Here is a 23,951-nt window from a genome sequence, read left to right on the forward strand (position 1 = left end):
GGACGCTCTTCTGCAGACCATAATGGCCACCCAGTCTCAGTGCTATGCTGGTATTCTGGTTATGGTTCTTTTACGCCGATAATAAAAACAGATGTTAGATATTGTATTTCCATCATAATTCTCCATGTTGCCTACCAGCACATGTGTGGTAACAATGAAACCATTGTTCCCTCTTAAAGCACAGAACTAATTACAAGTGTGGGCAGAGTGGTTCAACAAGATAATAAAGCCTGGAATATTTGCTCAAAGATCCTCTTCAGAATGCAGCTTTTTCTAACTGGGAAAGAGTCAAAATCTCTTCAAGAAAAGCCCCCCTGGGCCAGGTCCCTCACCTGCTTTAACACACAGAGCCCCGGCACGGGCAGTTACACGTCCATACCATCCTTCAGGACAGCTGTTCTTTTGGGAACCTCTCGTTTCACTCTCACCTAGCTCACCCGACAGCTACTTGCTGCGTATCCCTTTCATGCAAAATGCATATTGCTTTTCATATTTACCTCCTTGAATGGAGTGCAAATATCACGTCCTGTGCTGGAACAAACGACTGACTGATGCCTGCAGGCTATCAGGCATAACACCACGAATTCCATAATTTCTGGCAAGTTATCAAACTACTTGGAATTACTTACAAGTGTATTAGCTTTATAGATGCAGGGACTCGAGTTTATAAAGGTAAAGTCACAATAAACATTCTTTCGGCTGTTGGAAGTGAAAGAGAAAGATAAATATGGTGCAGTCATCTCTTGTATCTGACGTTCTGAAAATGGGAGTAGAGATGAATGCATTTATGAGAAATGCATTTTGTGAGGAAACTTGTTTCTGCTTGTAAAATTTTTCATGTTTATGGAATAACAATTATGTTTTTCAAAAGGCTTTCCCCCACTTTTCTCCCTGTGACAGTTTGAAAATGCTGTTTGCAGTTTATTGTAGAAATGGTCTACTTAAGCTCAGTGAGTCAAAGCTCTACCCCCAGCACCGTTTTCCTAAGGCTGTTTGGCTTAAATGGTCAATTTGCATGCATCCCAGCAATATGTGCTCTTGGGAGCAGTGCTGAGTTAGCAGATTTTTATTCCAAGCCACTTTTGGTTTTAATTCCTTTGTCATGCCTGTTAATATCTCAGGGTGTTTGCCACAACAGAATAACCAGTTAGCCACTGTGTTACTGATCGGGTTACACCACAGAGCACTTAAAAAACTCCCAAGTGCTACACAGCTTTTGAGTTGGGGTCTCTTCCTGTGAACATTGGGAAACTTGTTCTCCCTGACAGATACACACTAGATACTCGCGTGAGCAATTAAAACCCATCTCAAGGCTTCCTCCCCTTGAGAGATTGCTGCAAGTGCAATACAGAGACGCAGGAGCCTAAATCCTTCTGACTAGTGGAACTTCACTAATCCCCAGAACTCACCAACCCACATGTCTCAAGCCAACCTCACAAAAACCTGCAGCCACCTTGGCTGCTCTTGCTGCCACACAATATAAGCAGTACAAACCTTTTAAAAATGGCATCCTTTTTTTTTGTTTTTCATTTACACTGAAAAAAATGAACATGAAATATCTCAGTAATATGTATTTGCAGCAATCAGACCTGCACTGTGGGGGTACGGACTAACAGTTGTCTTTCAGCTGCTGCCTTTTAATCTCACTAGCTGCTTTTTATCCGCTTTATTCATTTTCTTCCCACCCAAGAAATCCCTCAGGAAAGTGTGAAGGTAAAATGAAGAGGAAATTTTTACACAACTTCCCAAAGATGGTTTCTCCTGACTGATTTGTGTTGGAATAGATATATTTTCAGACAGGAACAGCTATACATTATAGAAATAATTTTTTTACTTCCATCCAGTTTTACAGATATGGGTATAGAAGAGGAAGAAGGGAGACAAGTTAACCAGAAAGAGAAGAGCCAGTATGTAATTTGTAAGATTCCTGGTAAGTTCCCATAGGCAAATTCAAATTAGTAATCATTAGACATGTTTTTCCACAACTAAAAATTTTCAAATTACAGGTTAAGCATCAAATACGTGTTAATTGTGTTCACGCCATAATTTTCCAAGCTGGGCTGAACTTCAGGTTCAAGACCAAGCTGGAGCTAGTACTAGATCTAGACATCAGCATACACATTCCTTTCATGATATTCAGAAAAATACATGATAACAGAAAAAAAAAAAAAAAAAAGGCAAGCTTGGCCAACCTCAATTGATGGAGAAAACAGAAATACTCTGGTGTAGAACCTGACCTAGACTAAAACCTAGGTTAGGTTTGGAGCTGTGTCTTCAGACCGAAACCCAGGACAGTGTGGCTGCTGAGATCCATTCAGTCCAGTGCGATCATAAGGTGGTGTGCCAGCACCTACACATACATAGACTTTAGAGCCTGTATTTTGGGGACGTGTATTTGTGACATGCTTGAAATTGAGACCGGTTATCTTTAACAACGGGTAGTTATCTCCATTAATGGGTAAATTGCGTGTCACTGCAAACAAACACTGAAATTCTAACAAAGCCCACTCTTCCCTCTTTGAAATGTTCTAGAAAAACAAGTTAGTCATACTCCATGCAGTACTTAATATTAGTGCAGTGAGAGGGGCTGCTTTAGAGAGGAATCACAGAATCACAGAATTTTCAGAGTTGGAAGGGACCTCTAGAGATCATCTAGTCCAACTCCCCTGCTAAAGCAGGATTGCCCAGAGCACATTACTCAGGACTGCATCCAGGCGGGTCTTGAAAATCTCCAGAGAAGGGGACTCCACAACCTCCCTGGGCAGCCTGTGCCAGTGCTCTGTCACCCTCACTGTAAAGAAGTTTTTCCGTGTATTTGAACGGAACTTCCTGTGTTCTAACTTGTGCCCGTTGCCCCTCGTCCTGTCACTGGGAACCATTGAAAAGAGCCTGGCTCCATCCTCCTTCAACCCACCCTTTATATACTTGTACGCCATAATAAGGTCTCCCCTCAGCCTTCTCTTCTCCAGGCTAAAGAGTCCCAGCGCTCTCAGCCTTTCCTCATAAGGGAGATGCTCCAATCCCTTTATCACCAAGGAAAGTAAATTGAAAGTAAACGCCCTATATAGAGAGGAAAGACTATTCAGTTTTCAAATACTGTTTTGTGATTCTTTTTTTTTTTTTCATTTCAGTTTGCATGAGGTTTCTGTTCCCTGCGGATTTCCAAAGGCAGCTTTTGGCCCATGTGATCCTGCCCTCTCTTGTAAGTTCCGGGAAAGACAGCGTGAATTTGGGAATTGGGTGGAAGCTTTACGATGAAGCCCTTAGCACAGGACGTTCCCTGCAGAAAGTTTAAGGTGTTTGAGGAAAAGACAAAGCACAATCCTGAATGAACTCCTAGAGTACTCTAATCACTGCTTTAGGTAGAGCTGACTTTAGACCATTAAAACCACTCTGTTAGCCCACCCTGGAGTTTGAACTGGACAGCCTTGTTTCCAGCTCGAAACACAGGCAGGACAGAAGCAGCTCTCCACTGCTGAATGAAAGTGGAGGCGTAATAACCCTAAGATTTGCTAAGATCTTTTAATGCACTAGTTTGTGCTAAGGAAGTTTTTCATTTTATTGCTGAAAAACGAGTATATTTTCCCACCTGCAAGGTAGCTGAGACAGCAGCACGCTTACCTATACCAGGTATGCTTACCCCGGGAGAGCTGAGGCATTGGCCTCGTCCTTTGGCACTGGCCGTGGAAACGCCAGATTCTGCCACCTGAAATACAACCCTGGGCACGCAGCTCCACAGCCCCAATGCCCCCCATCGACAAGGGGGACACCCGCCCTCCTATCGCAGCATTTACAGAAACAAATGCCTGATAGAAAGGAGATGACTACCGGAGCTCACCGTCAGCCTCTCGCAGGCCGCACAGACATGAACACGCATCAGGGAAACATAACGAACAGTTCTACAGCGAGAACCGGCCTTTCCCAACACTTCCTCCTTGAATTCCTCCACTCTCCGCTGAGCTCAACGCAATTGTGTGCAATGCAGCTCAGCAGTAGGCTCGATTTTTTTTTTTTTGCAATAAAAATAGGAAACTTCTCTGTGAAGCTACATTTGCGCACAGGGAAAGAAAGGAAAGAGTTTAATTGCGTCCCCCATCCTATGAGAGGGGCACCTGCCGCCGGCCCGCAGTGCCAGCCCTACCCTCTGCCTTCACCGGCGCCAAAGTCCATGCCACAGCCACGGCTGCAGGGGGAGCTTGGATTTTAACATTAGCCCCACCAGGCCTGGGAGCTGACTGCGCGCCTAAAAGATGTATTGTACTCTCAAGATAAACAGTTTGAAATCTCATTTCCCATATGATGACACACCGGCAGTATTTTCCTCAGTGACGAGCGCGGCTCAGAACAGAGCGGTGAAACACTGAAACAACGTCCCGAAGTTGGCATCCCCCTAGCAACCAGCCCCCGGGACCCCTGCAAAACCCCTCTGATTAATTTCCTCTGCTATTTAAACTGCTAAAATTAGGTAGAAAACCGAAGGGTGCCTGTTTTACCGTCGCTCTTTGGGCGGTTATGGCTTTCCAAACCATTTTGTCTGGTCAGTGCTGGAGCCGCAGCTCGGCTGCAAACCCCCCGAGCGAGCTCCGAGGTCAAGAGGAAGAAACGAGGAACTTTGCCAGTGAATAAAGTAGGCGCCCTTAACCACTCTTAACAAAATAGTTCTTTGATACAAAATAGAACTATGGAGATTAGAAAGAGAAACCTTTTTTTTTTTTTTTTTTTACTGCAAATGCGAGGTCTGGCGTTTGGTTCCTGGTCAGAAAAAAGAATTACCTTAGAGGCAGATAGAGGAATGCAGGAATTGCTTGGCTATTTCTTGACAGAGAAATGCGTTTGTTAAGTAAGGTTTTCCTAGAGTTTTTGGCCCAAACTCCGTTAGCCCCGGCCTACCACAGAACCCAAACCGCTCACGCTACCGTTGGGGAAACCTGGGGCTGACTGAATATATTGTCACCTTCCCCCCCCACAATTTAGTTATTTTTTCCTTCAGGAAAACAAACGCACCCCCGATCCCCCACAGGAGGAGGGTGCAGCTGTGGCGGTCGCACAGCCCTACTCACCTCCTTCTCCGGGAGACGGCCATGAGAACGCGCCAGGTGGGACAGCCCGTCCTCCCGGAGGCTAACACTGAGCTCCTCGTTGAAACAACGCACTTTTACACTGTTTCTTGCCATCTTTCCAGTCATAAATGCCGCCTGGCCTCGCTGACGGGGCTGCGCCGCCGCCGGCCCACAGAGGGCGCTGCCCGCGGCCTCCCGCCGAGCGCCCGCCAAGATGGCGGCCTGCAGGGCGGCGGGCGGGGGCCGCGGGCGGCCGCTGCCGGTGCCGGCGGGGCGGGCGGTGGCGGCGGCGCTGGCGGCTCTCGGCTGGCTGCAGGCGGCGCGGGGCGCCGGGTGAGTGTCCGCGCGGGTGCCCGGGGCGGTGCCGGCTCTGCCGTCCCCTCACGGGCGAGCCCCCGGGGGCGGGAAGGCGGGGGGGAGGGGTGTCCGTCCCCTGGGGGTCTGGCCGGGCGCCGCCGAGCCGGTGCCCCGAGGTCGGCTTGGTGGTGCGGGGACTGAGGGGGACAGCCACCCTTGAAGAGGGGGGGTGGGGTGGGGGTGGGCTACAGCGGTACTGGGGACACCCTGAGGGCCTCCGCCACCCCAAGCCCAGCGGCTCTCGGCACACCGGGCCGGGGTCACGGATGGAGCGATGCGCTTCACTCGTAGAGAGAAGCAGCGATACATTTATTGATATAAAACAGGGATTTAACAAAGTTTGGAGTAAACGTGACAGTGTTTTAACGAGATTCGATGGCAAGGCACGCTTGGTTACTTACTGCATGGAGGACAGGGCCAGGCAGAGCTGTCAGGGAGACCCCCATTGAGTCAAAGTTCAGAAAAGACCCCCCCGGCTTTCTGAACTCCTCCTCAGAGAGGAGTCTGGGTGCGAATGGATCCACTCCTGGTCCCAGACTTGGTCAACGGTTTACGTCTAAAAGATTACATATGTGCAATCCATCCTTTGTATCACTTAGCGGAGGTTTCACAGTTTAGCACGATATTAGTCACTTACCGAGGATCTGTTGTGGCAGGGAATTGCTGAATCTCGAGGAGTAACCCTGAGCGGTGTCCCTGCCCGGGGGAGATCCTGGTGAGCACCCTGCTGCCATGCAGGAGCTCCACGGGCTCTTAGGCTCTCCACTATTTATGGGGGTGAGATGATTGACCTATAGTCATATATGCATATTGACCACAGCATCAGCATTGCTCAAGTTAGCCCTTGGCCATTGTGGTGTTATCTGTCTCCCCAAAACCATGTTGAGCTGGATGGAGCCATCACGACTAGATGCAGCCATTGTGCCCACCACAAGTGTTGTCGCTTGGGCAGAGCTACAGGAGATAAAGGCCAGGTTGGCACCTGCAGGGGAAATACACCATCACAGCGGGGTGGCGGACATGCTCTGCCAGGGCAACCTTGAGGCAACTGGATTGTCTGCTTGCAGGAACCCCCCCAGTGACCCGTTGCTGCAGCCCTATTTCCCCTCCCAGCACGGCCCTCGGCATGACCACAGGCACGTCAGAGACTGTCAGCCCATCAAGTACGGCAATGTAACACATGAAGCTTGGCCCAGCGATAACAGGACAGGCGGCCCAGTGGCTACCACCAGAACGTTTGTTTCTTACATCCCCCCAAAGGGTGAGGACCGCAAGGTGGTCTATGGCCACTTCACTTTCGTGAGGAACCCCCTGAGGACCTTCTCTGTGCTAGAGCCAGGCGGTGCGGGAGGCTGCCAGGCTCACCGCAGAGCCCCCGTGGAAGAGACCGCAAAGCTCAGGAAATGTCTGGTGGCCCAGAACGGTGGGTACTTCAACATGGAAACTGGAGAGTGCCTTGGGAACGTTGTGAGCGATGGAAAGCTGGTGAGAAACTCTGAAGGCCTGCAAAACGCTCAGTTCGGCATCCGGAAGGATGGCACCATGGTATTTGGGTAAGAATTTAGGGGAAGTTTGGAGAATGCTCTCTCCTCCCTGAAGATTGGTAGGAATTCCTGAGGCAGGAAGCACTGCTGAGGCGCTGCCTCCGTGGCCTCTCCCAGATAGAGCAGAAGCGTGCTTTGAATGCTGAAATTAGGGATGTCCAACCTGTACCCTATCAAGCTATCTCTCTGGGCATTGGCTTTTTTTTTTTTTTCCCCAAGGATGAAGAGAATCTTCATAAGTTACTCTGCTCATCTCTAGCTGCTTAGGTTCCTGTGCTTCCTCTCCCAACGCACAGCAGGTATACTTGATCATGGTAGAAGAGGGAAGAGGTCTCTGTCCTCTCCGCAGAGGAAAGACACAGTGGGCTACATAACTGGTCTGAATTGCTGGGGTTGGAAGGGACCTTTGGAGGTGCCTCATCCAACACCCTGCTCAGCGCAGGGTTAGCTGGAGCAGGTTGCTCAGGGCCACGTCCAGTCATGTTTTGAATGTCTCCAAGGACAGAGACTCTACAACCTCTCCAGACAAACCTGTTCCTGTGATTGATCACCCCTCGCAGTAAAAAAGTTTGTCGTATGTTAAAGTTACTTACTGTTCAGGAGAAATCCAGGCATCTCCTGGATTGCTTGCGCTCTGCTGTGTTGCCCTTTCAGCAGATACCAGGATGGGTAACATCCCCCAGGAGTGCCAGGGCCTGTGAACATGAGGCTTTTTCCAGTTTTCTGCAGAACGTCCTATCTACCGTTTCCTGGCCAGGCATACTATGGCAGACAACCACTTTGATCTGCCTGAGCTCTAACCCTACGCCGTCAGCCCTCAGCTAGCTTGTGCTCCGTGCCTGGGCAGAGCTCCTGGCATTCCTGCTGCTCTCTCACATAAATGACAACAGCTCCCCACTTCTCCCACCGCATTCCCTGGGCACAGGCTCTTCCTAAAGAGCCTCTATCCACCCATTGCAGTGCTCCAGTCACACACGCTATCCTGCCGTGTCTGCGTGATCACAGTGGGGTTGTAGCCCTGCAGCTGCACAAACTCCAGTTCCTCCTGTTTGTGCCTATACCGCTTGTATTACTGTGCGGCTTCACACAGGCACCCACTCTGATTTTCCAGGAAGAGGACGAGAGCTTCCCCATAAGTCCTCTCACCACTTCCTCATTTGTGTGCATACAGTCGAGCTCGCCTTTTGTTTGTATTTTGTTGTTGCTTCAGGTTTTCTTGTCCATGTCACCCTGCAACCTTCGCTTGCCAGCCTGCTCCGCCACTTCCTCACTTGCCTGTGGGTGATTATCTCCCTTGTGGCATTCCTGCTTTAAAGCTCGCCTCACCAGATTGCCTCTTTGCAGAAGTAACTTTTGCCTCAGTTGGTCACGTGGGTGCCATCTCTGCCAGTCAGTCCTCAGAGAGGGTTCTAGCCCTGTAAAAAAAAAAAGGTCTTATTGTCAACGTGAGTTGTGCTAATGCATATTGACCCACAGAATCCATCCACTGCTTCTCAAGCCCTTCCTCCTCACCAGCAGGATGGAGGAGAGGACCAGCTGGGCCACCCTTGGCTCTCACCCCCAGAGCTATGCAGGTGCTCTTGATACACTCCAGGTTTCCCCTGGCAGCGCTGCTGGTGCCTGCGTGGAAGGGGATAGTAGTGCGGGGGCTGGAGAAGCCTCAGCAGTCTCCCCACAGCAGCCCAGATCTGAGCCCCCAGCAAACCTCCCTAGACAGGTTTGCAGATGGGGGCCCCTCTGTCCCCCTGCAGCAGGGACCTTCCCCGTGTCACTCACCCACCTCCTCTGGTGCTGCTCTGGGGTTTGGGCTCAGCTGGCACAGACACGTCGTTTCACAGAGCTCCCAGCCCCTTGCCTGCTGCCCGGGCACTGACCCTGGGTGGAGGGAAAGCTCCCTCCTGGTGCCCGAGCTCACACACTTCCAGCCTTCGGCATCACAGGATTTGCCCCCCACAGTGAGCAGACCCTGGGTGCTCCTTCTGGGCATTGTGGGCTTCAGGGTTTTGTTTCTGCAGGCTTTAGAGAACATCTGTCCATCTCTTTCTCATCATCCCTACTGCTGTGCAGCGTGCAAACTTGTAGCTCCTTGTCTCAGCAGCGTAGCTCCTCTTCCAGCACACAGTAGGACGCTTTCTCTTGGCTCCACCGTCAGCAGGAGGCACCAGGTATCACAGCAGCCTGAGTGCTGGAGCACTGCCTTCTCCCTCCACAGCTCAGGTTGAATCAAGGCATCCGCTGTGCTGGGTGTAGTTGTAGGAGTCGGTGCTGGAGGCTGTACCCTGTGGTTTGTCACCACCACTGACCACAGACACTGACCTCTGCAGAATTTCCAGCACTGCAGGAGCCACAGCATCTCAGCACTGGGAGCTGTGGTCTGAGCCTGGTGGCTATATAGGTCTCTTCCTGGCAGCAGGTGAAAGGGTGTGTGACATTCCCCAATCAGTTGGAGACAAAAGCTCACAGCCCCCTTTGATGAGGAACAGCTGACAGAGGGAGTGTTAGTGCTCACTGGAAGTAAAGGGTGCCTGATAGCTACCCTTCCCCAGCAGCAGCGGGCACCCTAAAGATCCTAGAAGGGTTCCCAGAGGTCCTTCTGATGGTCTCAAAAGACAGAGACGCAGGCTGGAAGCTGCTGCGTCTATTGGCTGACATTCTCCACCCTTCTGTTAGCCTACTCCCACGTGCCCTCAGACCTCAGCAAGGGTCCCTGCGAGGCCAAACTGACAGTACCAAGCTGGGGCTGTGGCGTGCAGCCGTTCCCCGGCAGCCCTGAGAACCACAGCCAGGTGGAGGGGCTGGCGGAGTTGGTGACGTCCACTTTAGTGAGGAGGCTTCTCGCGAGGGGACCAAGAACAACTTCAAAGTCACTGTTGAGTCCTTCATCTCAGCTCTGCCCCGCTTCTCCCCTGCTTTGGCGGGATTTGCCGTGTTAAATGGAGTCATGGCACTCTGCGCGTTGTTGTCCGCTCCGTGTCTTTGCAGCTTCCAAAGCATAACACTAGAAATAGTTTTGGTGTAAATAATTTGGCCTGTCAGGGCAGTGGGAGAGCGGTTCGCACCTGGCCCTTTCTCGCTATGTCACGGTGAGCAGGACGGTGCAGCAGCTCACGTTGTTACCCCCCACCAAGCAAAAATGCTGCCTCTGCCACCTAGGCTAGCGATGGATAATTGCAGGCTTCAAAAGCTGACAGTTGATGAGTCTGTGCTCAAGCTGTTCTGCTATTTGATCCATTTTCAGAAAAGCTGTGTTGGTTTTGCCCTGATGTTCCCTTCCCACGGGTAAAGGGATTTCCTTTGGCATGTTTTCAGGTATTTTCAATTACACTTTTCTACAAAGCGCGAAGCTTTGTTCGGCTGCAATCGTGCCTGCTAAAAAAACAGAAGTTGAACATCCGGCTTCCCCAAGACGTGACTGGAGCACGTAGAGCCAAACCGTTTTAAACCAAAACCCACAGGCAGAGCTCACAGTGAAAGCACAGCTGTGCAGCCCCGACCTTTGCTGCTGTCCTCTCCTGTCAGTTGCAAAGATCGCCTCGCATTGGGTTCTGGTGAGGCAGATGTTACTCAGCACCCTAATTCCTAAGAGAAGAATATCCCTTGGGAAGCACCCTGCCGTGACACACAGCGCCCGCTCGTGGAAACGATGGCTGAAGGGTCCTTTTACTGGTCAGTGAAAGGTTTTGCTCTCTGGAAGAGCAGAGGAGGCTCTTTCCCAGATGGAGGGGGGGGGCAGGTAGCATCCAGCAGTGCCTTCCCCGCAGTGCAGCTGTAGGCAGACTGGATGCATGTTGCTGAAAAGCCTCTCAAAAGCTGTTTGGTGTCACTGTTCGCAGGATGGAAGCTGACAGCAAGATGTTACAGCTGCTTCCACAGATCCCTGAGTGTTTGGCAATGGCTCTGCCCTCATGTTCTGCCAGATGCTTTCTACCCTTATTATCCTGGCTCAGGTCCACTGGTCACATCGTTGTCAGGAGTTGTTTTGTGCACAGTGGCCTGGGACCATCATTAACAGTGGTTTTATGCAGAATAGCAGAGAACAGGGTCCACTCTGGCTGCCAAAGTGAAATTTCGCGCCGGCTGGCCTCTAGTTTTGGATGTAGCTAGCCTTCCTTCAGCCGCTTTCTCCCCTCCTCCCTGCTTCCGGAGCAGAGATGGCTTTTCCATGACACTGTTGTGACTGTGGGTAACCCCTCATGCTCTCTCTTTCCTAGTTACCTGTCCGAGGAAGATGTCTTGGATGAAGCAAACCCTTTTGTGCAGCTCGTGAGTGGGGTAGTTTGGCTCCTGAGAGATGGAGAAGTGTACATCAGTCAGAGTCAAGTGGCTGAGTGCGGTGAAATTCAGACCACAGGTAAATATTGTAAAGCCCGGCTTCAGCCTGGGTATAGATTGTCCTTCTGATGGGGCTAAGGGAAGGAGGGGGTAGCAGTGGAAACTGTTGTCTAGTTGCAATTTGCGACTCACTTAAGAGGTCCAAATTTCTTCTGTGCTACTTTACGCTGAGGCTGCGGCGAGTGCAGTACAAGAAGTAGGCTGCTGGCAAGGTGGGGCTGCACTCGCCTGTTCAGGGTTGTTGAAAAGAATTCGTTGAGGACTGTAAATAGTGGTGGAATCATTGGTATTAATACTTGTCCAGAGAAACTCAAAGCAGATGCCTCTTAGAGGAGTTTAAAACTGAGGGCTTGTGAATACCCTTAAAGAAGGACAAAGGTCCCTGTGCCAGTCAAAAACTTAACAAGAGAGCTTCTTGAAATATTCCTGGATGGGCTTGGATAAACAAGAGGAACCTGAGCTCTGTTCTCATTGTGTTTCAGTTTAGATGAGCTCCTTGCTGGGAGCTGTTTTGCAGACAGATGTGTCTGAACGGCCGGTTCTATCACCCAACTGGGGCATGAATTATTCCCTCTCCTGCACAGGAACCTTCGACAAGTTCATCAATGTGATATCAGCCAGGACCGCGGTTGGACACGACAGTCAGGGGCAGCTGGTCTTGGTTCATGTGGACGGACAGACAGAATCCAGAGGGTAAGGCCGGGGCTGGGGTAAGGTCTTGGGGCAGGTGCGAGATCGGCCTTTAAATAACTGGAACTGGAGGGACTCTGCAGCTGCCCATAACGTGCTTTAAGGCAGAGACTTGCAGAGCTCGAGAGGTCAGTTGAAGACACTGCTGGTTGGTGTCTTTCTGGCAGAGCCAGAAAAGGCTAACGCAGCCTCCAGGCAGCGAGTCGGCATTCCTGGGATGGGAGAGCCTCCGCCCTTCCACTGAGGAGAGGGACCAAGCTTCCAGTATAGCTGTTTCATTGAAGTCGCCTAGCGTGAATGAGCAATGAACAACTGTTTGCTTTTGCAGGGTCAACCTCTGGGAAATGGCTGAATTTCTGAAGGAGCAGGGAATCATCAACGCTATCAACCTGGATGGTGGAGGCTCTGCAACGCTGGTCTTAAACGGGACCCTTGCCAGCTACCCGTCTGAGCACTGGTAGGTGCTGGCTGCGCGTGCCCAGGGCTGCACAAGTAATCGTGCGGCTCCTGTTTGCGTGCAGAGCTCATCCCACCCCTCCGCTCTGCAGGGGAGTCAGTCTGCGTTGCTGGGAGTCCACAACCTAAAGGCGAGCGACAAGTTTTGAGGGAGAGGGCGACTCTAAAATTTAAGGCAATTTAGTAACTACATACTTTTTCCACTTAGTCATCCGGGATTAAAGTTTAGCTTTTCAGACACGCAGCAAAGCTGATTAACCTGATGTGGGAATCAGATAAGGAAGAAGCTCTTAGACAGGGAGATTCAGAGCCGCACATTCACAGGAATTAGCAGATCTGTCAACAGCTAATGATTGTGGAAGAGAAACACTGACTTGGAGACCCTGCCCTGCCTCATGTGGGGGTACCTAAAGAATATTTTACTTTAAATTTAGCTTTTTAGTCATTTCTGACTGTACACATAAAGGGATCTAAAATTCAGTTTGCAGTCTGACAGCTGAAGGCCAAATGTTGCTGTAACTGCAATGACATCGCTTATATCAAAGCAAATAATACTCAAGAAAATGCGTGTTGAAAGCCAAAGTTAGGGAAGCCAGGGCTGCTTAAACGGAGGCGTTGCATGTTGCTTTCTGTAATTCCACATTTGAAATGACTCCTATCCAATAGGTGTTAACACTTAGTTAAAACATTGACTCAAATCTAGTTTTATGTTTATATTTTGCCATTTTTAACGTTCACCTTTGCCAATGTGAATCAGGATGAAAATCTGTGGATGGTATCAACGGGTTTCACATAGGGCTGGGAGTAGCGCAGTGCTTGCATGCCTTATGGGACCCGTCTTCTGTCCCCAGTTCCTTTGACAACATGTGGCGTTGCCCTCGGAGTATCTCAACCGTCATGTGTGTCCACGAGCCTGCCTGCGAGCCTGCAGACTGCAGCGGCCACGGGGACTGCGTGGAAGGGGAGTGCCACTGCACCAGGGACTTCTGGAGAGGACCAGCCTGTGACATCTTGGACTGTGGCCCTTCCAACTGCAGCCTGCACGGCGTCTGCACTGACTGTGAGTCACTGTGGTGCGCAGAGGCTTCTAACACAGAGATGCTGGTGGGTGCCCATGGGCAGCTCTAGGGGAAGCACGGACCTGGGCAGCATAAACGCAAGGAATATCGCTTACCTGCCTGCGCATCACCATGTGCAGTCCTGGCTGCTTCACAGCGTCCTTTGCCACCCTCGTGTGAAGGAGCGTAGTTCACCTGAACTGGCACCAGCAGTAGCCGCCTCCTTCGCTGCAGAGAGCAGCAGCCTTTGGCGAGGCCTCCCAGCCCCCGCAGCACAGCCTTTTAGGGCCACAGGTGCCGACTGTCTGGCCAGGACAAGCCCTGACTCTGGAAGCCCTTTCCCCCCGGCATCTACAGCAGCAGTAGAGCTGGTCAGAACACATGTCCTTTAGGAGACAGCAGCAGGGCTATGCTGGGGCTCACATCTGGAAACCGCACCTGTAATAGGACTTGAATTCCTACTCCATGCCTGAGTTTTCCCCTTTCTGCCCACTGGGATTGTGCTCCTGGTTTCTTTGTAAATCTGCTGTATGACAAAGCAGCTGAGTTCCGCCCCCTCCCTTTACTGTTCCTTTTTGGCTCTCCTGCTTCATGATTTTTACAAACGAGCAATTGCTACTTTTGCATAAACTTGTTTTGACTCTGGGGGCTGCCATATTCTACACCCTCAGCTTCTGCTCTTCTCTGCCCGCTCAGTCCTGTTTTCCCGTTTCTGTGGTACCTCCCTGATAGACCTCGTAGCGGAGTTTGCACCAGTGAAGTGACTGGGCAGAGCCCAGCAGGTACAGGTGTTGCTAATAGCTGACCTGAAGTTAATCTCTCAAAATCCAATCAGCGGGAGGTTCTGCTGTGTTTGGCAGCTGTGGTGGGTGGGAGTTTGAACCTAACCTGTGTGTGAGTTCAGGATTCCTCTTCTGTGGGTTCCTTGGCCAAGACAGGGAAAGTTAAAAGGGCACCCTGAGAAGCAAAGGCTCCTAATTTTGAGATCCTGCTATTTCAAAGTCTTTCTCCATTGTTGTTAATGCCTGTTTGTGTGTGTTTGCGCAGCTGGATGCCTGTGTGACGCTGGCTGGACTGGCAGCAACTGCAGCGAAGGTAATGCTGACTTCCACTCCACTTCTTCTTAGCCAGCAAAAGGATAGCGCGAGCCACTGCCTGCAGTGGGGGGTGGCTCCCCAGAGGGAGCAGTGAAGGGAAGGGCTACACAGAGTGCTGCTCCTTTCAGTCAGCGAGAGTTTAATTGCAGCCTGAGCATCTTAAGATGGGCTTAGTGCGAAGCACTCTAAACCATTGCTCCTTGTTCAAAGGACAGACTCGGCTCCTGTTCTCTGAGCAGCTGTCAACACCCTGTGCCAGTGACTGCTCTGGGGGTATGGGAGCAGTGGGGTGGGATTGCTGCCTTAGTAACGAGGGCCCTGATGAGATCTCTGCTTCTCTCCTGTAGCTTGTGCTAATGGTTTCTTCGGGGATGCCTGCACCCAGAAATGTCTGTGCCAGAACGGTGGCTCATGCGACCCCGTGCACGGAGCCTGCTCCTGCCTGGCTGGGTACTACGGCACCAGCTGTGAGCAAGGTAAGGGCTGCTCTGAAGCACAGCCTGGGCTGGGCAGAGGATTTGGTGTCACCTTTGAGCCACCTCTTGTAGGCAAAGCAAGTGGGAGGTCTGCCAGGCAGACTCTGGCCTGAACTTCACAGCTGGAGCGTAACCTGCCACCTCCCAGCTCTTAAGGGATTGTCTGCCTGACGCAAACTAGCTAAAAATAAAAGGGACCAGAGGGGAAAGAGCAGTTTTCTTCATTAGAAAATTGTGGATCCCCATTTAGTCCCTGCCCCAAAGAACTGCATTGCTTTCCCAAGCTCCCGAGCGTAGAACAGGAGTACTTGAATATCCTTGGCTTGAGGGTGTTGCCCCAGGCGCTGCCTGCAGCCTGGGCTTCAGGTGACCGAAGGCAGTGACTGTGGAATGCTCCACAGGCCCAGTGTGGCTGTCAGCCTTCGAACTCTGTCTGGGCCTGTGCCACTGCTAACAGAACTACTCATGGTCTCAATTGCGTGGCCGCTGCAGCGTTTCTGAAGCGCTCAAGCTCCCCTGTATCCAACTGAACAGCCTGCTCTGGTGATGGGAGAAGTTAATTACCACATGGGTGTCAACTTGTGTGCGTGGTTAGTGATGCTGTGTTCTCAGCCTAGGAACACTCAGCCAGCCCCATCCCTGTTCTACTAAATCTTCTCTGTGAATTAAACAAAAAAACCCAGCGGTTAACCCGGAGTTTGGCGCTTTGCTGCAGGGCGGGCAGGCAGAACAGCTTTGTCAGGCTGCAGGAAACCCAGGGCTGACTGCTCAGTGCAGCCAGGGAGCCCGCTGCATGCTCCTACTCAAACACAAGTATCTGCTTCCCTTAAGGAATCGGCCGCTGATGCCCCCTCCGCCTTTGCTTCTGAGCCAACCTGCAGGGCTGTAGCTCAGGTGCAGCAGGGAGAAGAGTGCTGGGCAGCACGAACACCTCAGCGAGGTGTAGGTGAGGTCTGAGCCTCTCCTGCAGCTCTGAGTGTGCCTGTCCTTCCTGGCACAGCACTGGTGCAGTTGGGGAAATGGACACGGCTGAGCTGGGGGGGCAGAGGAGCTGCAGAGGGATAGACTGGGTGGTTTCAAAGCAGATGGAACTTTGACAGTGACCAATGCCTTTGTAATCAATTCCCTAGAGTGTCCCATGGGCTGGTATGGGCCAAACTGCCAGGAACAATGCGCATGTGAACACACGTGTCCCTGCGACCGGGAGACAGGCAGCTGCAACATCACCTATGAACCAGCGGTACAGGAGCAGTTAAACAAAGGTACATCTGATTACAGTGCTTGTGTTCTTAAAAACAAGTTGGGAGAGCAGCTTTGGTGCATGGTGTTCTGTTTGCTCAGCTCTGGCTGGCTGTCACCTTACCTAACTTGCTCTTTTCAGTGGAATTTTACACCTTCCCCCCACCCTTGCCTTTCTTCCTTCTGTGTTTTCCAGCTGGGCGGTGTTTGGCTTCTCAGAATAAGGGAAGGAGCAAAGAAAAGTTCTCTCTGTCAGAGTAAGTGTGTAATACTCATCCTATACGCGTATACATACACACTGAGTCTATGGCCTCAGTTGCTCACGGACAGAGCTGTTTGCACCCACTCCTGCCTGCCAGGGCAGCGTGAGACCCGCTGCTTCGTTACCTATAGCATCTGTGGGCTGCCTTGGTTAGACCCCCTGCAGCGCTCACGGTGGGAAGGGTGGGGGGGGGTGATAAAACCTGAGCTGAAGCCCCCATCAGTGACGGCTCACGCTCTGAGCATGGCGCTCCACAGCTTAGACAGACAGGAACCTCTCTGCAGGCAGAGGTGGCTGCTTGTTAAGCCAGTGGAAAGCTGACCACATCCGTGTCCTCTGCAGCCCTTCCAAGGCTTTCCCAGAGCACCTTCTCACCTGCTGGAGAGCGGTACTGCCAGCTTGTGACAACAAGAGGGAGTACAAAGCTGGAGGAGTCGTTTGCACGCTAGGACCACGTGAAAGCAGGTCGAGAGGTGTTGCTTATGTGGATTTTTCTTGTCTGACAGAAAAACCTGGATCTCCATCACCTCTGTCTTGGCTCTGCTTCTCGTGCTGAGCGCCATGGGAAACGTGGGCCTTTTTCTCAAGGCCAGGTCAGAGAGGCACCACAAGAGCGGTGACTATCTCTACCACCCCCTGAGGGAGATCAATGGGGAAGCCAGTCATACCTCCACCTCTGCTGCCTGCGAGACAGAAGATACTCAGGACCAAAGTCAGGCGCTCCTGCAGAGCCCCGGATGAGAAGAGAGGAGGTATTTCTCTCCCCACCTTGTACTGACAGGTACAGGGGTTCCTCAGAGCTAGAGTGTGGAACTGCGGAGCGGCCCAAGAGGAGCAGCAAGATACTGCAGTCCAAGAAAGTCCTTCGCTTCTGGCCCAGCCCTCCTGAGAACATGGCTAGCTTCCTGCCCTTCTGCCTCTGCTCCGGCTGGAACAAACGAGACTGCGTAATTAGTTGCCATGAGAGGATACAGGGCATGAGCCATAGGGCCAGCTCCCCCCCTGCAAAGGTGGATAAGGGAATTCCACAGCTGGAGCAGGAAGGGAAATGGGCTGGTTCCCTCCAGTACTGGGAGGGAAACAGGTGAGGAACAGAAGCCATAGGCACTTGAAAAAGGTCCCTTCTCACCTGAGCAGCGGTATTTTTAAAATGCAGGATAAATTGCCCATAGCATAAAGCTTGGCTTAAGAAAGCTGGCGTAAGGGTGTTGTAGTCTATAACTGTCTGAGCTTACCAGGGAAGGGCAGACTTTTATCATAAAACTGAAAAGAGTTGTTTTAAAAGTGTTGAAACAGGCGCAGCGCACATTGAAACCACAACAGTGCTGCTTCTGGCCCCAGGGCTGGGGCTTTCCTTACCCACCCTGTGCCGACCGTGGGGCCAGCACCTTTTCTTACCGAATCTTTAGTCTGAGGAGTGCTCTAACAGGCACTTGATAAGCGCTTTTGGTACAGTACAGCACCATAAAAAGCTTTTTCAGGTAAAAAAAAAAATAAAAAAAAATTCATTCTTGCATTCTCTTGTACCTGCCAGAAGCTGCTGTGCTGTTCCTAGCTGCTGCCAACACGGCAGCCCGAGCTCTCCCACGTGGGGAAGGGAAGCCATCAGCAGTGTGATGGGATGCAGCGGTGGGACTGGGCTCACCCTACCCCAACCTGTGCTGCCCTCAGCCCGCGGGACACCCTGTGGGACACCCTGTGCTCGCTGCTGCTGGAGCTGCCCTTCCCGATGGGAACGTCTGCTGGCAGCGCGCTGGGCCACCGTCAGTTAAGCAACCCAAGATCCCGAACATCCCGGCTGGAAATCAAGCATTTTACAAGAATGCATCCTCACACGATGCATTTTAAAAAACAATCAAAAATGTATTTGAGTTTGCATCCATGCGAGGGGAAACGCACCTTTAACGTGCTACTTCAATGCTGCAAAAGGGGGGGAGGGGTAAAGCCTGTCTGAGCCTGAATATTAACATTTTTATGCACTCCGTTTTTATCTCTCCAAGTAAAAGATATGTAATTTTTGAGCTGCTGTTAGTGTCAAATCAACCTGTAAACAGGAAATTCTATTTTTCTATTATTTACGGAAGACTATTTGAAGCTTGAATAAAGTCTATTACAAAGAACTGCCTGAAACTCAAATTCTTAACACCCCGTTGCAGGAGGAAGGTGCGATCCATTCCTGGTTAATCTCAGCTGGTCACTCAAACCCAGTCAGCCCTTTTTATTTTAAATAGCCAACTACGTTGCAGGTCAATGCACTGTAGCAGCCTACTCTGCTCTGTGAGAGAAAAAAAAAAAAAAAAAAAAAAAAAAAAAAAAAAATCAACAAAACACGCTGGTTCTGCTGGGAAAAATTTAAGAGCATTTCAGTTAAAAAGTAGGAAATAACTGAGTACAAGCAAGACTTACCTCCACTTCTGGGGGTAAAGGCACACGTGCTTAAATTTTCAGAGCTTACCACAATTTGAACGGTCACATCAAACAATCAGACATGTTCTTTGAAGCTGCTTTTTTTTTTTTTTATTTCCAACATACAGAAATGTACAGCTCCTCCCAGAACCTACCAGTCCCGTAACCAAGTCCCATATGTTGTCAAGTACCACGTTACAAATCACTCTTGTGTTTTGCTCTTCAAGAACGTTTGGGGATTTTTTTTTTTTTTTTTGGCTGAGAAAAATCAGGACTTCGCTATCTGAAAATGAAGACAGCTGCAAGGGAGAGAAAGTAAGACAGTGCTTGCTAAAAAAAACAAACCAAAACCACCCACAAAAATAATGTAATGCCCATTTAACATATATGTAACTAAGAGCTTGGAAGTGGCTGATGTCATTAAAAGCCAGTGCATGTCACATACCAATTTAGCCTTCCAAAAAGAGAAGTAATTTGATGTACGAATCCTCACAGACATGTTAGAAGGATATTAAAGGCTAAGAGCATGCAGGTATCTTTGACAAATACTTGTCAATTTTAGTCCTTAGACTCTGAGAGCTCTGTTTCTTGCACTGTTTGGCTCCCAGTATAAACATTTCAGATAATAAAGAAGCGTGAGCTAGTAAAATGCATTTTGGAATAAGGGAATCCTCTGACCGCGGCACAGATGGCCGTAGCTGCTGTGGTGGCACACAGCAGTTTCACACCTGAGTTGACAGTTGGGCTCACCGCTTCCTACCAGGAGTTCCGAGTTGCAGTAAGCGTTACGGATTTAAGATGACCGCATTATGGCATTTTCAAAATCTCCCGATGAATAAATCAATCAGGATTTTAAATTCTTATTAAAAACTGTGTGTGTTTGTTTTGTTTTTCCCCCTGTTACTGAAAGGGAATTGATACAACCAAACCATCCCCTAAGACTGAAGCGAACAAGGCTGTGTCTGCAACTGCAGCGAACACGTCTGCACAGCCAAAGCGACTGCCGTCACTCTGAATTCCCTGGCGACCAGGACCGCTCTTCCCGCAGCGGGGAAGTACACGGGAAGCTGAGAAATGACGAGGAGGTTCTCTGGGTGCCTCCCTGCTGACAGCACGCGAGTGCGTTCGGGTGCCGGTCTACAGCTCAGCCCGCGGCAGAGGGGAGCAGTAAAGCAGCAGCAGCACTGCTGCCTTTGCGCCTTCCTGGGCTCGAGCCTCCCTCGGGCCCTCCGCAAGGCTACGCTGCTCTGTCTGCGGCAGTTAAAACAACAACAACGAAAAAGAAAGCCCTTTTCAAACCTGAAAGACAGCAAAATATTTAGCCAAAATGACTGTTACTGCATTCCAGCTTTGCCCCGAGTCCGGTCTGACATCCCTCTTCAGCGCGTGCTCCGTGTTTCCCTTTCCCAGTCCTACTGGGACAGAAGGCAGTAAATGACGGGATGGGGCCGACCTTATTTCGAATAAAGGTTTCATGTATGGCCGTATTTAATTGTAAACAATGGCACAACGCTCTGTACCTCCAGCACAGCGTCCTTTCTCTTGAGATCTCGGATCGCACGTTAAACGTGGCGACAGCTCTTTGAGGTAGCTCTTGTGTTTTGCATATGGAATATTTGAAACGGGGGAAAGCCCCAATTTACTGAGGAGCTATTTTGGAAGTATCCAGCTAAGTTACCTGACTGCAGCCCGAGCTCACTGCCTTCACCGAAGAACAGCTGCCGGGATGCTGCCGGGGAGCGGGGAGGGCTTTGCTGCACCTCTAGCTCAGCACCCAAAACTGGAGTCCACTTTTCAAGGTTCTGGCTTACAACATTTATGAGAGATGAGTGGCTCCCAGGGAGCCAGAAGCCCAAACTCCTCCCAGTCTCAACTCACAAGAGGCTGCTGTGAAGAAAACAGCAGGTTTTATTTTCTAAAGCGCACCGATGTCATTTTAGTGGGGGGGGGGGAGTGTTGTGGAAGAATTCTGCTTCTCTTGTATCTGCAGTTCTCAGAGTCAGGTTTAAAAAGCACAACGCCCACACTGCCGCAGCCTTTCTCCTATTAACCTTCAGGGGAAAAAGGGAGGAAAAAAATCCCTATTGGATTATTTAAGTAAACTGGTAGGTGGAATAACCCAGGCAAGTTTTGCTCAATATTGACAAGGGAGAGCCGAGAAGCTGCTTCCCAAAGAGACAGGCGCAGCAGTCTCTCTTGCGCAGAGGAGCGAGGAGCAAGGGGAAAAGAGAGTGTTGGGATCACCCCGGAGCCAGCCGGGCGGAAACACTCCTGTGGACCAGCCCTTCATCTCTTCCTGGCCAGTTCAGAGACCTGCCAGGCTCCAGGTGTCTCACCGATAAGGGTTAAACACCCAGAACTTTTCGTGCTGGGAAGGGAACAGCACATGCCATGTTTTAAAAATAAAGTAACAAAAAAAACCCACCAAACCCAAAACCCAGTGCAATGGAAGAGATTCTTAAGCAGAGCAAACCAAAGGAAAGGGGAACGGTACCATCACGGGACGCAACCAACCACGTAAGAATTGAGCCACAAGAAGCTGAAATCCTCAAACAGCACGGGGAGGACGGGGCTGGGTTTGCTCTTGATGAATTGGGAGTCAGTTTGAAACTCTATTTTCAGCATCAGAATGAATAATGGGTAAAGGATTTTACATTAGGGATACACACGTGCACTTTTAATTCCGGAACTCTTGATTTTCCAGAGCAAAGGTAGTACTTTTCCCTCTCTGTCAGACTCCAATTATGCTGAAATGCCAGAGACAGAAGTTTCCTTTGTCTGGGAGAAACGACAAAGTCCACGGAACAAGTGGGGAACTCTCTGAGCTCAGAACTTAACTGCATAACCCCGTTCTGCTCTCACAGGGAGGGGTGCAAGGTGGGAGGGTAATTTCCTTGACTCCAAACCTTTAAAAATAACCAAGCAACTTACACAAACGCATCAAGTTCTTCATCTCCCACTGTTCCAAACACTGGGGCTCTTTTCTCCTTTGTCAACGCCTGGGGCTTCAAAACCAGTGACTTAAGCGGAAGGGTTAGAAGGAACTACTTTACACATACGTTGTTCTGAGCCGCACAAATTTCAGCAGCCTTAATAAAAACTTGGGGGTGGGCAGAGATTAAAAAAAATAAATTAATCCAAGTCCAGTTCTGGGCTCCCCGGGTCAAGAAGGGCAGGGAACTGCTGGAGAGGGTCCAGCAAAGGGCTACAAAGATGATGAGGGGACTGGAGCATCTCTCTGATGAGGAAAGGCTGAGGGACGTGGGGCTTTCTAGTCTGGAGAAGACTGAAGGGTGATCTTATCAACGCTTGTAAATCCTTCAAGGGAGGGTGCCAGGGGGACGGGAACGGTCTTTTTTCAGTGGTGCCCAGTCACAGGACAAGAGGGAACGGGCACAAACTTGAACATTAAAAGTTCCATCTCAACCTGAGGAGGGACTTCTCTCCCGTGCGGGCGGCAGAGCACTGGCACAGCTGCCCAGAGAGGGGGGGGTGTCTCCTACTCTGGGAGACATTCCAAACCCGCCTGAACATGTCCTGTGCCACTGCTGTAGGTGCCCCTGCTCTGGCAGGGGGTGGGACTGGGGGAGCTCCAGAGGGCCCTTCCAACTCCCACCATTCTGTGAAGTCTTTACAGAGAAAGAGGGCCATGGATCCATGGATTGCTGTGCTGGAGAAAGAAACAGCACTTCCACCACCTCCTGGGCTTGTCCCCCGCCCCAAGCCCAGAACTGTTTGTGCTGCTCCCCAGCTGGGGAACTGGAAACTCATTCACTTCAGACCGCACTCGATGGATTACGTGCCAGGAGCCACTCGGCCAGGATAACCTCAACGATCACAGGGGCAGTACCCTGGCAATCCTTATGTGAGGAGCCCTCACACCACAGCTGGATCCCAAAGCAGACATCCGTCTGCATCAAGGCCTGCGTGCCCTCCAGCTGCAAATAGTGCCTCACAGCAACCCAGTGTTCGATGCCCGTTCTCCTTCTCTTGCCACCTGGGCAAGAACATGTGTAACGTCGCTACCCAGCCTGATCGACGGATCACTAGCGCCTTTGCTACACATCCACTCTCGGGAATAATCAGTGGGGATTAGGGACAAACGTGGTATTTTTGGTGCGTCAAAAAGATGCGCTATCTTCTCACAACTCTTGAACTCAATCCTTCCTTCTTAATCCTAAAAAACAACCCTCTAGAGTCCAAAAAGCATCGGAATCTAACCTTTCCTTGCAGGAAAAGATGACTCGCAGCCCTTAGCCCAAGTGCTATGTACAGTACAGCCCTTTACGCAAGAACACGCAGCGATCACAAAGATTAGAACCTTAAGTAGAAACATTTCTTGGGATTGCAGACAATCAGTTATTCCTTTCTAAAACAAAGTTCGTCCCATTAAAAAAGGTGACTGGATTTAATAAATAGTTGTTTTTGAAATTATAAATAAGTTAAAAATTAATTTAAAATAAGCTAGTATTTGAATAAATACATCTCAGTAAGTGCTTAAATACATACATGCCTTTTTTTTTTTTTTTTTAAAGTTTTCTCTTCAAGTTAGCTCATGTTTGAAAGAAGCCAGTTCTATAATACTGCCATAAAATTCTGTGCCTTCAGGAAATAAAATATTGCTTTTCTTAGCCCTTTATAATTTGATTCAGTTCCCATCCACTTTGATGTGATGGGTCAGATCTACTCATTATTGCTTGTAAACCTGAGGAAAAAGGAAAAATAGTTTATCTTTAAGAAAGATTCTGCTTACTGGAGGCAGGTTCTCTGCCTGTACTTTCTAGAAAACCATTCTGGTATCTCAGTGGGTTAAAAAAAAAAAAAAAATTCCAACACATTTCCTAATAGCATCCTGTCAGATCGGAAGAGGTTTTAGGTTTGACCTGGAACTGATTTGTGAAACATCCTATCTGTAGTAAGGTATTTACAGTTTGCTTCAAGTCCCTGCACCTGAAGTGCCCGCTTTACTTCCCG

General features: G+C 50.1%; 1 protein-coding gene across 1 annotated transcript; it reads left to right on the plus strand.

Moving 5' to 3' along the window:
- Positions 1-5,274: 5,274 nt before the first annotated feature.
- On the plus strand, positions 5,275-18,682 carry NAGPA (N-acetylglucosamine-1-phosphodiester alpha-N-acetylglucosaminidase; the record flags this gene model as incomplete). The annotated part of the gene is made up of 12 exons (XM_082490343.1): positions 5,275-5,393; positions 6,485-6,970; positions 11,173-11,312; positions 11,878-11,986; positions 12,312-12,440; positions 13,291-13,499; positions 14,545-14,592; positions 14,942-15,070; positions 16,201-16,332; positions 16,506-16,566; positions 17,078-17,323; positions 18,106-18,682. The coding sequence occupies 11 exons, from the start codon at positions 5,275-5,277 to the stop codon at positions 17,310-17,312; spliced, it is 1,797 nt and encodes a 598-aa protein (XP_082346469.1). The 3' UTR covers positions 17,313-17,323; positions 18,106-18,682.
- Between the last annotated feature and the right edge of the window lie 5,269 nt (positions 18,683-23,951).

This window comes from Vanellus vanellus, assembly GCF_965231255.1.
Source record: "Vanellus vanellus genome assembly, chromosome: 14".
NCBI classification, from domain to species: Eukaryota; Metazoa; Chordata; class Aves; order Charadriiformes; family Charadriidae; genus Vanellus; species Vanellus vanellus.